The 16,312-nt window shown below is 40.6% G+C and overlaps 1 protein-coding gene across 1 annotated transcript in view; it reads left to right on the top strand.

Annotated features, from left to right (window-relative positions):
* The first annotated feature begins 3,403 nt into the window (after positions 1–3,403).
* lrrc58b (leucine rich repeat containing 58b) overlaps positions 3,404–16,312 on the top strand; it is a 46,499-nt gene continuing 33,590 nt past the window's right edge. The window contains exon 1 of the mRNA XM_043701007.1: positions 3,404–4,098. Coding sequence (XP_043556942.1) covers positions 3,419–4,098 — 680 coding nt within the window. The 5' untranslated portion in view covers positions 3,404–3,418. The remainder of the gene's footprint in view (positions 4,099–16,312) is intronic.

Here is a 16,312-nt window from a genome sequence, read left to right as displayed (position 1 = left end):
GGGCGGGAGGGGGTTGTTGGGTTGGAGGGGGCAGGACCTCACATGCGTTGTGATGCTGCCTCCTCTCCTGAACAGGAAGCAGAGTCTACAGAAAACTCCAAGCTCCAGAGAAAAGGCATTGAATCGATTAACTGAATAATCGATTATCCGAATGAAATAGTGCCAGCCCATCTCTTTCAGACAATTGAGGTTCCTCTGTATCTGTGCCTCTGACTAGAGACTCCCCATTCACAATTGAGTGCTTGGAACCCAATGTATCCCTCGTTAAATTAGAGCCAGTCTTGATACCAGAAACTTAGCTGTACGTGCTACATTCCCCTGAAAGTCCATCACACCCTACATTTTCCAAAACAGCATGCTTGTTTGAAATGGGGATAGCTGCACTGTCTGCCTACCTCTCCTACTTTTCCTGGAGTTAACCCATCAACCTGACTGTATCTGCAGCTTTTCTTCCTTGGATGGGGTTGGGGAGCGGGTGGTGTGGCGGTGTTGGACGGGGTTGGGGGCGGGTGGTGGGTAGTGTTGGACGGGGTTTGCGGTGTGGGCTGTGTTGGACTGGGTTCTGGGGCGGGTGGTGGACTTTGGTTGTATGGACACTTAGAGGAGCAAAAATTGATTAAGGATGCTCAACATGGTTTTGTGTGAGGAAACACTTGATTGAATTTTTTGAGGAAGTTACCAAAAAGATAGATGATGGCAGAGCAGTAGATATCGTTTACTTGGACTTTAGTAAATCCTTTGACAAGCATGGTAGACTAATTACTAGATAGGTCACATGGGAGTCAGGGTGAGCTTGCAAATTGGATACAGGAGACAGAGAATAATGGTGGAGGGTTGCTTTTTGGACTGGCGGCCTATAAGCAGCAGAGTTCCACATGATCAGTTCTGGGTCCTCTTTTGTTTATCAATTATAGAAATGATTTGGATGAAAATATAGAAGGTATGGTTAGTAAGTTTGCAGATGACACCAAAGTCGGTGGCATTGCAGACAGTGATGGTTTTCTAAGACTACAAAGGGATCTTGATCAAATGGGTCAATGAGCTCAAAAATGGCAGATGGAGTTCAATCTGGATAAATACTAGGAAGGCATACCACGTTTGAATCTAAAAATAAACCAAGAGACATATCCAGAATTTACAAAAAGAATAAAAAGTTAAAATTAAAGGTTCTGTATCTGAATGAACAGCATTTGAAAAAAAAGTGGCAATTAAAATGGGTAAGTACAATTAATTGGCCATAACAGAGACATGCTGCAAGATGACAGGGATTGGGACCTTAATCTTGAAGAAGACTGGATATTTAAGAAGGACAAGATTCAAGGAGGATGTGTAGGGTTGCTCTGTTCGTTCATGATTGTACTAGCACAATTGAGAGGGATGGCCTATATTCTGAAAACTAGGCTATGTAAATAGTTTAGATCGAGATTACAAAGAATAAAGGCAAGGAATACTTGTTGGAGTAATGCATTGGATACAATATTGGTCACCTTACTTAAAACTGCATATGTGTTGGCAGCAATTCAAAGAAAGTTTTCCAGACTAATCCCTAGAATGAGTGGGTTCTCCTACGATGAGAGGTTGGACATGTTAGGCTTGTATTTGGTATTTAGAAGAGTAAGAGACAACTTGATTGAAACATCTAAGTCCCTGAGAGGTCTTGACAGGTTAGTTATGGAGATTTTTCCTCACATGGGACAATCAAGAACTAGGAGTCACTGTTTAAAAAAAATCAGGGGTCACATTGATGAGGCAAAATCTTTTTCTCTTGAGGGCTTGAAAGTGGAGTCGCAGGTAGATAGGATAGTGAAGAAGGCGTTTGTTATGCTTCCTTTATTGGTCAGAGTATTGAGTACAGGAGTTGGGAGGTCATGTTGCAGCTGTACATGACAAGTACAGGAGTTGGGAGGTCATGTTGCAGCTGTACATGACATTGGTTAGGTCACTGTTGAAATATTGTGTGCAATTCTGGTCTCCTTCCTATCGGAAAGATGTTGTGAAACTTGGAAGAGTTAAGAGAAGATTTACAAGGATATTGCCAGGGTTGGAGGATTTGAGCTATAGGGGAGGTTGAATAGGCTGGGGCTGTTTTCCCTGGAGCGTTGGAGACTGAGGGGTGACCTTTTCGAGGTTTATAAAATCATGAGGGGCATGGATAGGATAAATAGACAAAGTTTTTTCCCTGGGGTGGAGGAGTCAAGAACTAGAGGGCATAGGTTTAAGGTGAGAGGGGAAGTTTATAAAAGAGACTTAAGGGGCAACTGTTTCATTCAGAGGGTGGTACATTTATGGAATGAGCTGCCAGAGGACATGGTGGAGGCTTTGGGCCAGGTGCTGGCAGGTGGGACTAGATTGGGTTGGGATATCTGGTCAGCATGGACAAGCTGGACCAAAAGGATCGGTTTCCGTGCTGTACATCCTTATGATTCTATGGCGATGTGTCTTTCAAACCCCCTTCCTGAAAAGATGATGGAGTCCTTTGAACATTTTAAAGTAGATTGTGTGCAATTCTGGTGTGCAACACTGGTTAAGTAAGGGGGTGAAAAGTTACCAGGTAAGTGAGAAAATATATTTGGGATTGCAACCAGGTTAGCCATGAGCTTATTAAATGGGGCAAGCAATTTTGTTCACAGATGCATCTAGGAAAGTGGAGAGTATTCTATCACACTCTTGACTTGTGCCTTGTAGATGTGGACAGTTTCTGGGAAATCAGGTTCATTACTTGACCCAGGTTTCCCAATGTCTGACCTGCCTTTGTATTTACTGTATTTAAGTGTCTGGTCCAGTTCAGTTTCTGGTCAATGATAACCCCAAGATATTGATAGTGGGGGTTTCAGAAGCAGTAATGTGTTTGGAATGTCAAGGGCTGATGGTTAGATTCTCTCTTGCTGGTGATGGTCATTGCCTGGCACTTGTATGGTGCAAATATTACTTGCCACTTATCTGCCCAAGCCCGAATGTCCTACCAGTGAGCAAAGGCAACAGCCAACCACTGAAGAAGAATCTGGGATTTCTCAAGTTATTATGAAAATCGTGACAGATCGACAGCTTGGAGAAGACGGTGAGTAAAAGAGACGTTTTGGGGCGGGAGAAAATCTTGAACATTATCTGAATGATAAGATTCAAGAATTTAAGAGTGAAATCTCCAGAGTTGCAGACCGCCGGCTGGAAGAGTGGGCTCACATGACTTCCTGTGCGATCACTGTCTTCTCTACTTTTCAGAATTGAAGACGAAGGCTACTTTGAACACCAACTGACCCTTTGCCAGTCATTTATAAGACGTTGAAGGCCAGCCGTCAATTATTTAATTTTCACTAGCGCTCTACCACTCCCCTGCGTTCTCCCACTGAGGCCTCACCAAGTCACGCACCAACTGCCAACTCCGGCCGACCTCCCCTCGCGGGCGATACGTCCTGACGCCATGGCATTCACGCAGACACCACGTGACTCTGCCCCGGACGCTGCGTACTCGCGCTGTCAGCTGTCCGCCTCCGCGGGCCGTTATGGACAATTCGGATTCCGGGGCAGGGACTTGACATCGGGCGAGCTATTTGAGTGCTGTGCCACTGCCAGTGAACTGCATTTGGATGGTTCCTTCCACCTTAGTACTCTGATTAAGTTTAAAATGTTCGCTTTGCCGGGGTCAGCTATGGACGTTTTGGAGAATATCGAAGGAGACAGCGTGCTGAACTTGTCCAGAATGAATCTGGATACGGTGTCTTTGGAAGACATCAGCGAAGAAAGGAAAAACGAGACTCAACAGTTATTGTTGACACACAACAGATTGATTGTTTTTCCTGAAAGTATCGCCAATTTTAGGAACCTGCTCTTCCTGGACATCAGCTCCAATGGTCTCTCCGTCATCTGCGACGATATCCTGGAACTGACCAAACTTCGGACTTTGATAGCCAAAAATAACAGAATGGACGAATTCTCCCTGCCCAAGGACTTGGGAAAGATGGGTTTGGAAGTTGTCAATTTCAGTGGCAATCGTTTTGAAGAGGTTCCTTCTCAGCTTCTAGAATTGCAAAGACTCAAATCTCTTTCACTTGGGGGAAACAGACTTAAAACTATACCACCAAACATAGAAAACTTAACCAGGTAAGATTTGCCTTTTAATTTCCCTTGAGAAATAATATGGTTACATAGTTTTAATATTTGTACAACCGTGTTATTTTCTAGACCAAATTCGCGCCTATAATTTGTTGTATAATCTGAAGATATTTCATTTTCTCAATATGAAACTTGAACTTTACTAAGTTGCTTCACTGATCTGGATGGTTTTCTTGAAACAGCAAGGTCATTCGAGTATTTTTTTCTAAACAAATGCACTTGGCAATTACAAGGTGTTCTGTGAGGTGACATTAACTATTTTCAGTAACATACTGTTACATGTGCAGTAATGTTCAAAAGAACAATGCCATGGAATAAAAGAGCATGTATTAGGCTTGTTGCATGTTATTAAGTAACAATTTGGGACAGCTTTCAATTTTGTAGTTTAACCAGCTCTCCAACAGCTGATGTTTTATAAAATGAATTATTCTCTCAATACTGACTTTACATTAGCCTGTTGTGGCCATTATAATGTTAGTGTATGTACTAACAACACTAAGAACCAGGTCTCCTCACCTTTAGTAAATGTGTGTATAGTTTGAAATAACTTAACTTTAAATTCTGGAATCACTTGTTAAAATTAGATCGGTGTCAACTGAGCTGTCATTCAGCCTTTTTAACTTATTTCTGTGTTATGACTTTGATCATCTAATGCAAACTGATCATAGGAGACAACATTTACTATTCTTACCATCATATTTCCTCAGATTCCATTCTTAGCTTCCTATTTCTTACCTATGTGTTGTCTTATATATAAGTGAATTTGTAAAAGTATGCTGACGACATGCAGCTCAACTTTGTCTATATGGTCTGATTACTCGTCTAATGTTCAACACTGAGTAGATTTCCTCCCAGTTACCAGAACGACCAAAGCCATTGTCTTCGGATCCCACTACAAAGTCTGTTTCCTAGCTAGTCACTCCATTTCAGGTCAATGTCTGAGATTAAATCAGGCCAATTTTGTTATTCTAGTTGACCTTGGTGAATTTCTGATCATTTGCACAAAAGCCACTTATTTTGATATTCATTACATTGCCTCACCCAGCTCATTTGCTGTTGAAATGCTCGTCCATACTTTTAAAAGTCGAATTTAGAGGTAATGATTGACCTCTCATCTACCATCTTCCATAAACTTAGTGTTGTCTTAAATTCACCCAGTACTCCTGTGCTCACTACCATATATTTATTTCTGGTTAAATAATGCCATAATTTTAACATTTTTAATCCATATTTTCAAATTCTTCTGAGGGCTGTCCCATTCTAACTCCAGACCCTGCTCAAATCTTGTAACCCTCTGAGTTATCTCTGCTCCAATTCTGCCCTCATGCACATCTCCAATTATAATTTGCTGTACATTCTTGGTCTCACATCAGGTACATAGGCCATAGATGCTGAACCTCTAACTCCAGACTCCTGTTTCCTCTTCTGAATGATCTTTTGGTTATCTAGCTAATATCTCCTTATGTGATTCAGTGTATTACTTGCTCGTAAACGCTCCTTTGAATTGCCATGGGATAGTTCATACATTAAGGCCATAAAATGTATGAGTAGAGATAGGTTATGAGCCAATTGAGTTTGCTTTGCCATTCATGACTTACCTGATTAGTCCTCAATTCCATTTTCTTCCTGCCTTATCCCATTACCTTCCCCTTACTGACTTAAAAATTTGGGGATCTCAGCCTTGAATAAGCTTAATGATCCAGCCTCCACAGCCCTCAGAAATAAAGAATCGTTCAGATTTGCTTTCCTTTGAGAGAACCAATTCCTCCTCATCTGCTCTAACTGAACAGCCCCTTACTCTGAGATTATATCTTGACCTGGATTTTCCTGTAAGGGAAATAACCTCTCAGTATCTGCCCTGTTAAACCTCTAAGAATTTTGTATGTTTCAGTAAAAGTGCCTCTCATGTTTCTAAACTCCAGTGAGCACAGACCTAACTTACTCGACCTCTCATCAGAAGAAAATCCCTCCATATCTAGGATCAATCTGGTAAACCTTCAGTGGATTGCATCCTAAACAAATGTATTCTTCCTTTGATAAGGGACCAAAACTGTTCACAGTATTCTAAGTGGTGCCTTGTATAGTTTTAGCAAGATGTCCCTATTTTTATATTCTATTTTATTTAAACTAAAGGCCAACATTCCATTTGGGTCTTTCTTATTATTTACTAGATACATGTAGTAGCTTTTTATGATTGTATGCATTAGGATTCGTAAATCTCCCTATGCTGTAGCTTTGTGAAATCATTCCCCATTCAAATAATATTCATATTAATAAAGATGCCGTCCAAATGAGTTGTTTCTATTGTACCTTGTTCGTAATATAATCCATTCTAAGAGTAAATACTGTAGTAACATTCTCCACTGAAGTGTCAGTTTCAGAATCTTTAGTCCAGTGAAGTGAATTCAGATATCTTTATTTTTGAAGATGCTTGACCAGGACCATTACTAAATGCAAATAGGCCACATTTTTTATTACTCATAGAAGAAGAGCCCTTTTTAAAATTTTCTGCTACAAGTGTTTAGTTCTCTGTAATACAGCTTTAAGATCCGATTCGATGGCAGACCACTTGTAAAACCTCAGGGGTATACTTTTTCACACATGCCAAGTTGAGATATCAGATGGAAAATCTGGCTTCACTAACTTATCTTTTGAATATGTTGTAACCTTTTGCCAATCCATATCAGTTTTACTTTTAAATATAAGTTAAACTTCCATATTTCATCACTAACATATTTCAAGAGAGAGCTATAAGTTGTATTGTCATTTTTCTTTGCAATTTAAGGTAATTTGGATATATATAAATCTAAAAGCATTTGAACGAGGATGTCTCCACAATATATCCTACCCTCAATAAGCTTTCATTACCTTGCCTAAACAATCTATTTACCTCTGCTTAAAGATATTCAAAGTTCCTGCTTCCACTGCCTTTTTGAGAAAACATGTTTCAAAGACTCTCAATGCTGAGGGAAAAATTCTCCTTGTCTCTATCTTTTAAATGGGTGATGTTATACTTTTGGGTGGTAATCATCAGATACGGAAACAAGTAAGGGTGTAAGAGAAAATAAAGAACTGAGGATGCTGAAGATCTGAACAAACAAAAAAAAAACAGAAATTGCTGGAGAAATACAGCAGGTCTGGCAGCATTTGTTGAGAAAGAAGCAGAGTTAACATTTCAAGTCCAGTGACTCTTTATCACTGGAAGTAGCTAGGAAAAGATAGTATTAATATTGATGACTGGGGCTGCGGGGGTGAGTGGATAGGTGAAGAGAGAGCCTACAAGGAGAGAGAAAAAAAAGGCTGGAAACAAAAGGACTGTTGACAGTAAGTCACTCTTTAACTTTGGAACTGCTGCAATCCACAGTGACGCCAGCAAGGGAGTTTCACCATTTGAGCCAGTGATATCTTTTCCAGTTATTATGATGTGTAATTTGGAAGGGAACTTTCAATAGGTATCCCCTTATGTATTTGTTGCCATTGTATTTCTAACTGGTAGAAATTGTGGGTTTGAAGGGTGCCATTGGTAAGACCACATCTGTAGTACTATGCGCTGTACTGGTCACCTTTTTAAATAAAGAAACATGTAAATAAGTTGGCAGCAATTCAGAGAAGGTTTAGCACTGAAATGAATGTGTTGTCTTGGAAGAAAGCTTGTACTTGCAAGGTGTACATCTGCTAGGATTTAGAAGAGCAATACTTGATTGAAACATGTAAGGTCCTGATGGGTAGATCTGAAGAGGTTGTAGAAAATTTATAAGTAGTGGTCACTCATTTAAAAATGAAGGGTCACCAATTCAAAATGAAGATGAGGAAAGAATTATGATCCTTTGTGAGAAATGTCTTTGGAATAGTCCTCCTGGAAAAGGCAGTGGAAGCAGTGTTGTTGTGTATATATCTTTTATGACAGAAATCCAAAGATCCATGTAAGCAAGAGGTTTGGGGGCGATATGGATATGTGGTTACAATCAGATCAGCCATTCTCACATACAGTGTGGAGCAGGATCGAGAGCCAGATGGCCTACTCCTGCTCCTTCCAGTAACATTCATATGTTATCTTAATTAGCACTTTTAAAGAATTAGAATTTTGAGGAGGCTACTATAGAGAATGCCACATATCATTATTAGTGGACGTTATATATGCAGACTAATGCAGGATATAGGGCAATACATGATGGATGCAGTATATTGAGCATGGATGTGGTGAAACTTTTTGGGAGAAAGTACATGGAGAGACGTTTACTAAATATTGTTCTGTGGGTGGTACAAAAATAAGCAACCTGGGGGGGGCATATTCGCAAATGTTTGAAAGTGATGGAACAAGTTGGTAAAATGGTTGAGAATGAATTTAAAATATTTGACTTTATATATGAACATTGGATACAAAAATTAAGGAAATCATGCTGTGGAGCCTCAGATGGAATATTGTATGTAATTCCGTGAACCACTTTATGTAGGTTGTGAAGTCCCTGTACTGGATATAGAATCTCCCCTCTCCTTACAGCAGGGATGGATAGGAGAGACCTGAAAAATGGAGAAGTCTTAATAAAGCAGATAGGGAGAATTGACATCCTCAGAAAGTGAGTCAGTGACCTGAGATCTTAGATTAAAAATAAACAGCAAAATAAATGGAGGGAAAATGAGGAGAAATGTTTTCATGTCAAGTGTAGAGAAAAGCTGTAACTCCATGTGTGAAATTCTGATTCTACCAGATTTCCATATAATTTTTGGTAGACAATTCGATGTGTACTTGTGAGCTTACTTCCAGGGTAGCATACTGGGAGACCTCTGAGATTATCTTCAAGAAAAGAGACAGTCTGACTGTGGAAATTAGAGGGAGTTCTGTCTCTCCACCATGGAAATGGTCATCCTGCTATCTACTAATGTCACTTATATCCTGAAGAATTTTAATTGAATGAATTGGGAAGCCTGTTTCCTTTTGAGAATCAATGACAAAGAGGTCATTGAATGAAGGACATTAAGAAACAGACGTTAGGAGAAATTTCTTTTTTGCAGAGGTATGTTGGATCATGACATACTTTGCAGCTTAAAGCAGAGAGAGTTGGATATATATTTGTACCTTCAGAAATGGTCGTGGAAACTGGGCCAGTAAATAATAAAGTGAGGTGAATAGAGCCATTCCATGTTGTTATCAAATACTTGCTTCATTTTGCTTTATTGAAGCTTTGAAAGTTGGTTTTCACTGCCTAAATAAACCAACTTTCAGAACATTTTAACCTAGCATATGAGTTGGTTGATACAATAATCTCAACAACGATTAATACTTGACATAGTGGGCAAAATGTTTTTGCCCCACGTATTTCAATTCAGATGATGCAGCTGTGGCTAGTATTGCATCATCCTTCTAGTAGCTCTTGTACTAGGGGCCAGCTCTAAATCCCTTCAAGGTCTGTGTTTATGTGGCATAAATATTGGATTTGTTCTTCAGTAAAGGTCATGATGATCCTGTAGAATTAGATAAACTGCCCTATTGTGAAAGCATGGTAAAAAGCTCGAGTTTGTATTGCTGTCCTATGCCATTGTACAATGGCAGTGAAAGCATTTACAGTATTTTCAGGCTGTTGTTGTCAATACCTACTGAAGCAGTCCATGCTGATTCTACTTAAATCCACCATTGTCCATTTGTAACCAAATACTTTACCTGTCTTGGTCATCTGTGTATTGTGTCCATAACATCCTACCTGTATTAACTGACATACATTTACAATGTCTTCCTTCTACCATGTCCAAATTCTTTAGCCTGTTTCATCAGTTGGTTTTGTCAGATATTAAAAAAGTCATATTTGCCTTGAAGCATTAACTCTCTCCTTAAAATCTGACAGACAACCTAAGTATATCCAGCGCTTTATTTTTATTTCCAATATCCACAGTATTTGTTTCTTTTTATTATTGGCTGGCAAGTCAGAAAATGTATTTCAGCATAGGCTAATTGCATTGTTATCTAGCTAACGTTGGGAGTTGTTCAGTCGTAGACAGGCTTTTATTGAAAATGCTTTCTATGCAACTGTATTTGCTGAAGAGCATCTTTTACGCAAATAATTTCAGTTACTGATGCCTTTCCATCACATTTAAACATTTGTTTATTTTTTTTGGAAGAAAGGTTATAGAAACAAGGTGGATATATACAGGAAGGAGAAAAGTTTGTTAGATTTAATGGAGGAGGTTTCTGTAGAGCAAATTTTAAAGCATCGACCTGCTGAATCAAATGCCTTTTATAATCTTGTACTATTGTGTGTAGTCAGTTTTTGCTTTGTTCTCCATGGGATGTGGGCATCGCTGGGTAGGCCAGCATGTATTGTCCATCCCTAATAATTGATGACTGTTGACAGTTTTTATTGCTGATTTAGGCTTCACCAATGCAGTTTCTGCAGAATCATTTACTCAGATACTGCAGTTTAGAGCAATGCACAGAGCAGTGGATATGGGCAGATTTGTTAGTTGAATCAGTATTACATGGAGATAAGTTATAATAAATTAAGCAAATGCTATATGTTGGTAGTCCATCTTAATCAAAATAGAAAAATTCTTAGCATTATGGTCTTTGGCCAAATACAGGACATCTCCCTAAAGTCTATTTTTTAATTTGTATCACTCCCTGCACATCATGCTTTTATGAAAATCACACTGGGCAGATGTGTTTTGTTTCTCCTGGCCCACCCCACCAGCTACAAGAATACAATTGAAGAGTTTAACCTGGTTAAAAAATCCTTACCAATTTCAATTGAAGAGGAACAGAAACAGCCATTCAAGCTGCATTGAGATTGTTTTGCCATTCAAAATTGATCTATATCTCAATTTTATTTGTTCACTGATGCCTTGATTGTCTTATTCAGCAAGAAATGCATCATTCTCTCTCTTTCAAAAATGTACTGCATTTCATTCACCATTTGAGTGTAGGCATACTTTTTCCATTTCCCTCCTAAATAGCAGAGGTTTCATTTGTGACCAGTCATATTCTTGATTTCCTCACTGGAAATAAAACTCCTTTTGTCACTTGAGCACCTTGATTAGATCACCCCTCAGCTCTACAGTGAGTAAAATACATGTTGATGCAAATTATTCTCATATCTTATTCCTTAAGGTTTAAGATCTCATCATTTCAATGAATATGTACTGTATGCCTTACAAGGCATAATATTATTCCAGTTACTCATTGGTCAAAACTGCGGTACTCCAGATGGGTTCTATCAAGAATCTGCATAAATTCAAATTACTAATGAAGTTAGTTTCCTTGATCTAAAGACCAATACTTCATTTGATCTGTTAATAACTTGTGCACCAGCTGTCATGTACTTCTAACCTATCACAGAGTCACACAGCATGGAAACAGACTCTTCGGTCCAACCAGTCCATGCCGGCCATAATCCCAAACTAAACTAGCCCCACCTGCCTGCCCTTGTTCCAAATCCCTTACGGGGATTTCTGGTTTGCGATCAGTAATTTGCTGATTTTTTTTTTTAGGTGGTTCAAATCACCCCCAGATCCCTGATTCTGACACTGGACTTATTTAGGGAATGTGAAATGAAGAAGGCGGTAAACAGGTGTTTCAGGGCAAAAGAATGCGTTTATTTAACTACAACAAGTATGATACAAGAAATAAAAAGGCAATTGCGATAAAACAGTGAAATTGACAGTTGTACAGAGGACTGAAGGTAGATACACTATATCAAATTAAACAGAGGTTAAAGCTCTATTCAAAGCTAAACAGCAGTTTTAATCAGACACTTTCTTTGGGGTTCCTGCATTGTCCCCCTCCCTGCTAGCTAGGTTGGAAACTTTGCGGTCTAGGGAGCTTCAGCTCCCCACTGGGTAAAACACAGCTTTAAAGTGCGTTCAGTTGTTGAAGTTCTTGCCGTCAGTTCTCTAGGCTTGAAACAAGCCTTGTCTGGAAGCATTTGATCGGATAGCGCTTGGTTGGCTTCCTACTGTTTTTTTGGATTCTTTTGTTGTGATGATGCTCTTGGTTTGCCTTCCCGGTTCAGCTTCTAGGTTTGTCCTCTGTGGTTAGTGGTTCCAAAGCTAATTGTTGGGGCTAGAGTCTGTGGGGAAACTGTTTGTTCCTGCTGGACCTTGATGTTGGGAAAGTGTCTCTGTCTCTGTGTCTCCCTCCTTCGGTCCAACCAGATGTCCCACCTGCCAGCACCCGGCCCATATCCCTCCAAACCCTTCCTATTCATATACCCATCCAAATGCCTCTTAAATGTTGCAATTGTACTAACCTCCACGACATCCTCTGGCAGCTCATTCCATACACATACCACCCTCTGTGTGAAAAAGTTGCCTCATAGGTCTCTTTTATGCCCTCTAGTTCTGGACTCCCCCCTCCCCAGGGAAAAGACTTTGCCTATTTACCCTATCCGTGCCCCTCATAATTTTGTAAACCTCTATAAGGTCTCCTCTCGGCCTCCGACGCTCCAGGGAAAACAGCCCCAGCCTGTTCAGCCTCGCCGTATAGTTCAAATCCTCCAACCCTGGCAACATCCTTGTAAATCTTTTCTGAACCCTTTCAAGTTTCACAACATCTTTCCGATGGGAAGGAGACCAGAATTGCATGCAGTATTCCAACAGTGGTCTAACCAATGTTCTGTACAGCCGCAACATGACCTCCCAACTCCTGTACTCAATACTCTGACCAATAAACGAAAGCATACCAAACACCTTCTTCACTATCCTATCTACCTGCGACTTCACTTTCAAGGAGCTATGAACCTGTACGCCAAGGTCTCTTTTTGTTCAGCAACACTCCCTAGGACCTTATCATTAAGTGTATAAGTCCTGCTAATATTTGCTTTTCCAAAATGCAGCACCTCGCTTTTATCTGAATTAAACTCTATATGCCACTTTTCTCAGCCCATTGGCCCATCTGGTCAAGATCTTGTTGTAATTTGAGGTAACCCTCTTTGCAGTCCACTACACCTCCAATTTTGGTATCATCTGCAAGCTTACTAACTGTACCTGTTATGCTCGCATCCAAATCATTTATGTAAATGACAAAAAGTAGAGGACCCAGCACTGATCTTTGTGGCACTCCACTGGTCACAGGCCTCCAGTCTGAAAAACAACCCTCCACCACCACCCTCTGTCTTCTACCTTGGAGCCAGTTCTGTATCCAAATGGCTAGTTCTCCATGTATTCCGTGAGATCTAACCTTGATAATCAGTCTCCCATGGGGTACCTTGTCGTACACCTGACTGAAGTCCATATAGATCACATCTACCACTCTGCCCTCATCTATCCTCTTTGTTACTTCCTCAAAAAACAGTCAAATTTGTGAGACATGATTTCCCACGCACAAAGCCATGTTGACTATCTCTAATCAGTCCTTGCCTTTTCAAATACATGCTGAAAATGTGTTGCTGGAAAAGCGCAGCAGGTCAGACAGCATCCAAGAAGCAGGAGAATCAACGTTTCGGGCATGAGCCCTTCTTCAGGAATACATGTACCCTTTCCAAATACATGTACATCCTGTCCCTCAGGATTCCCTCCAACAACTTGCCCATCACCGACATCAGACTCACTGGTCAATAGTTCCCTGGCTTATCCTTATCATCCTTCCTTCTTAAACAGTGGCACCACGTTAGCCAACCTCCAGTCTATCGACAATTCGCCTGTGACTATCAATGATACAAATATCTCCGTAAGAGGCCCAGCAATCACTTCCCTAGCTTCCCACAGAGTTCTCTGGTACATCTGATCAGGTCCTGGGGACTTATCCACCTTTATGCATTTAAAGACATCCAGCACTTCCTCCTCTGTAATTTGGATACAAGGTGTAACCATCTATTTCCCTACAGTCTCTATCTTCCAAATCCTTTTCCACAGTAAATACTGATGCAAAATACTCGGTTAGATCTCACGGAATACAGGGAGAGCTAGCCATTTGGATACAGAACTGGCTCAAAGGTAGAAGACAGAGGGTGTTGGTGGAGGGTAGTTTTTCAGCCTGGAGGCCTGTGACCAGTGGAGTGCCACGAGGATCGGTGCTGGGTCCTTTTTGTCATTTACATAAATGATTCAGATGCGAGCGTAAGAGGTACAGTTAGTAAGTTTGCAAATGACACCAAAATTTGGAGGTGTAGTGGATAGCGAAGAGGGTTACCTCTGATTACAACAGGATCTGGACCAGATGGGCCAATGGGCTGAGAAGGGGCAGATGGGGTTTAATTCAGATAATTGAGAGGGGCTGCATTTTGGGAAATGAAATCTTAGCAGGACTTATACGTTTAACGGTAAGGTCCTAGGGAGTGTTGCTGAACAAAAAGACCTTGCAGTGCAGGTTCATAGCTCCTTGAAAGTGGAGTCGCAGGTAGATAGGATAGTGAAGAAGGTGTTTGGTATGCTTTTGTTTAATGGTCAGAGTATTGAGTACAGGAGTTGGGAGGTCATGTTGCGGCTGTACAGGATATTGGTTAGGCCACTGTTGGAATATTGCGTGCAATTCTGGTCTCCTTTCTATCGGAAAGATGTTGTGAAACTTGAAAGGGTTCAGAAAAGATTTACAAGGATGGTGCCAGGGTTGGAGGGTTTGAACTATAGGGCGAGGCCGAACAGGCTGGGGCTGTTTCCCCTGGGGCATAGGAAGCTGAGAGGAGACCTTATAGAGGTTTACAAAATTATGAGGGGCACGGATAGGGTAAATAGGCAAAGTCTTTTTCCTGGGGTTGGGGCATCCAGAACTAGAGGGCATAGGTTTATGGTGAGAGGGGAAAGATATAAAAGAGACCTATGGGGCAACGCTTTCACACAGAGGGTGGTACGTGTATGGAATGAGCTGCCAGAGGAAGTGGTGGAGGCTGGTACAATTGCAACATTTAAGAGGCATTTCGATAGGTATATGAATAGCAAGGGTTTGGAGGGATATGGGCCGGGTGCTGGCAGATGGGATTAGATTGGGTTGGGATATCTGACTGGTACGGACGGGTTGGACCGAAGGGTCTGTTTCCATGCTGTACATCTGTATGACTCTACTGCCACTGGAATTCTTTTCAAACTAAACTGATATGGTATGGGTGGCACAGTGGTTAGCACTGCTGCCTCATAGCATCAGGGACCTGGGTTCATTTCCAGCCTCTGGCGACTGTCTGTGTGGAGTTTGCACATTCTCCCATGTCTACGTGGGTTTCCTCCGGGTGCTCTGGTTTCCTCCCACAATCCAAAGATGTGCAGGCTAGGTGAATGAGCCATGCTAAATTGCTCATAGTGTTCAGGGATGTGTAGCATTAGTCAGGGGCAAATATATAGTAATGGGTTTGGGTGAGAGACTCTTTGGAGGGTTGGTGTGGACTTGTTGGGCCAAAAGGCCTATTTCCACACTTTAGGGATTCTATTTTCATTCAGTACAATCCCACATCCTGTAAGATAACAATGAGATGAAAAGTCTGAACCTAGGAGGAATAACTTTTTTTTCCAAAGTAATTCCCCAGTTTATAATGGAAAACTATACAGCACTCTTATTTGTTGACTTTTTTTTTTGCGATGTCAAGAGTTTAGCTCCATGGAGACCTGCCAGATAGATCTCCTGCTTCCTGCTCGCCTGCTGTGGGAGTGTCTCAAAATAGCTTTATTGAATACAGTTGGGAGTGCAATTGGCCGGAGAGCTTTCTACCTGCTCATTAATTTCTATCTGTGAAGTTAGTATTGTTCTTCCCACATTTTCAGATTTGTAAAATGTGAACAAATGAGACATTAATAAAAGTAGCTTAGAGTGAATATTATTTCTCAAAAGGACAAAAGCCTTTTGACTTCTTTTACATAGGATATACAACATGAAAACAGGACATCTAGCCTAAATAGTCCCAAGACAGCATTATGCTCCACTTGAATCTCTTTCTGTCCACAATCTCCTTCATGTCCTTATCTGACCTTCCTTTTAAGTACACCTAAAGGATTTCTTCAACCACTCCCTTTGATGATGATTTCCACATTCTAATAACGCTTTGGATAAAGAAGTTGATTCTGAGCTATGTTCATTTTCTCTATTTTGTCTAGTTGGAGATCCAATCCAAAAATGACCAAGTGTACAGAGGTAGTTAACAAAACTAACAATGTTACACCTGATTTTTAAAGTGTAGAATAGATATTAAGAATCATGATTAAACTGAGTTTCCTGATTTGTAGTACAGTGGTTAATTTTTCATTTTGGCATGGGCGGAAAACTCTCCGCAGCTAAACAGCTGTATTTTAT

This window comes from Chiloscyllium plagiosum, chromosome 12 (genome assembly GCF_004010195.1).
Source record: "Chiloscyllium plagiosum isolate BGI_BamShark_2017 chromosome 12, ASM401019v2, whole genome shotgun sequence".
In the NCBI taxonomy this organism is placed as follows: Eukaryota; Metazoa; Chordata; class Chondrichthyes; order Orectolobiformes; family Hemiscylliidae; genus Chiloscyllium; species Chiloscyllium plagiosum.
The sequence above is the reverse complement of the archived record's forward strand: the minus strand, read 5'-3'. Positions and strand labels throughout refer to the sequence as shown.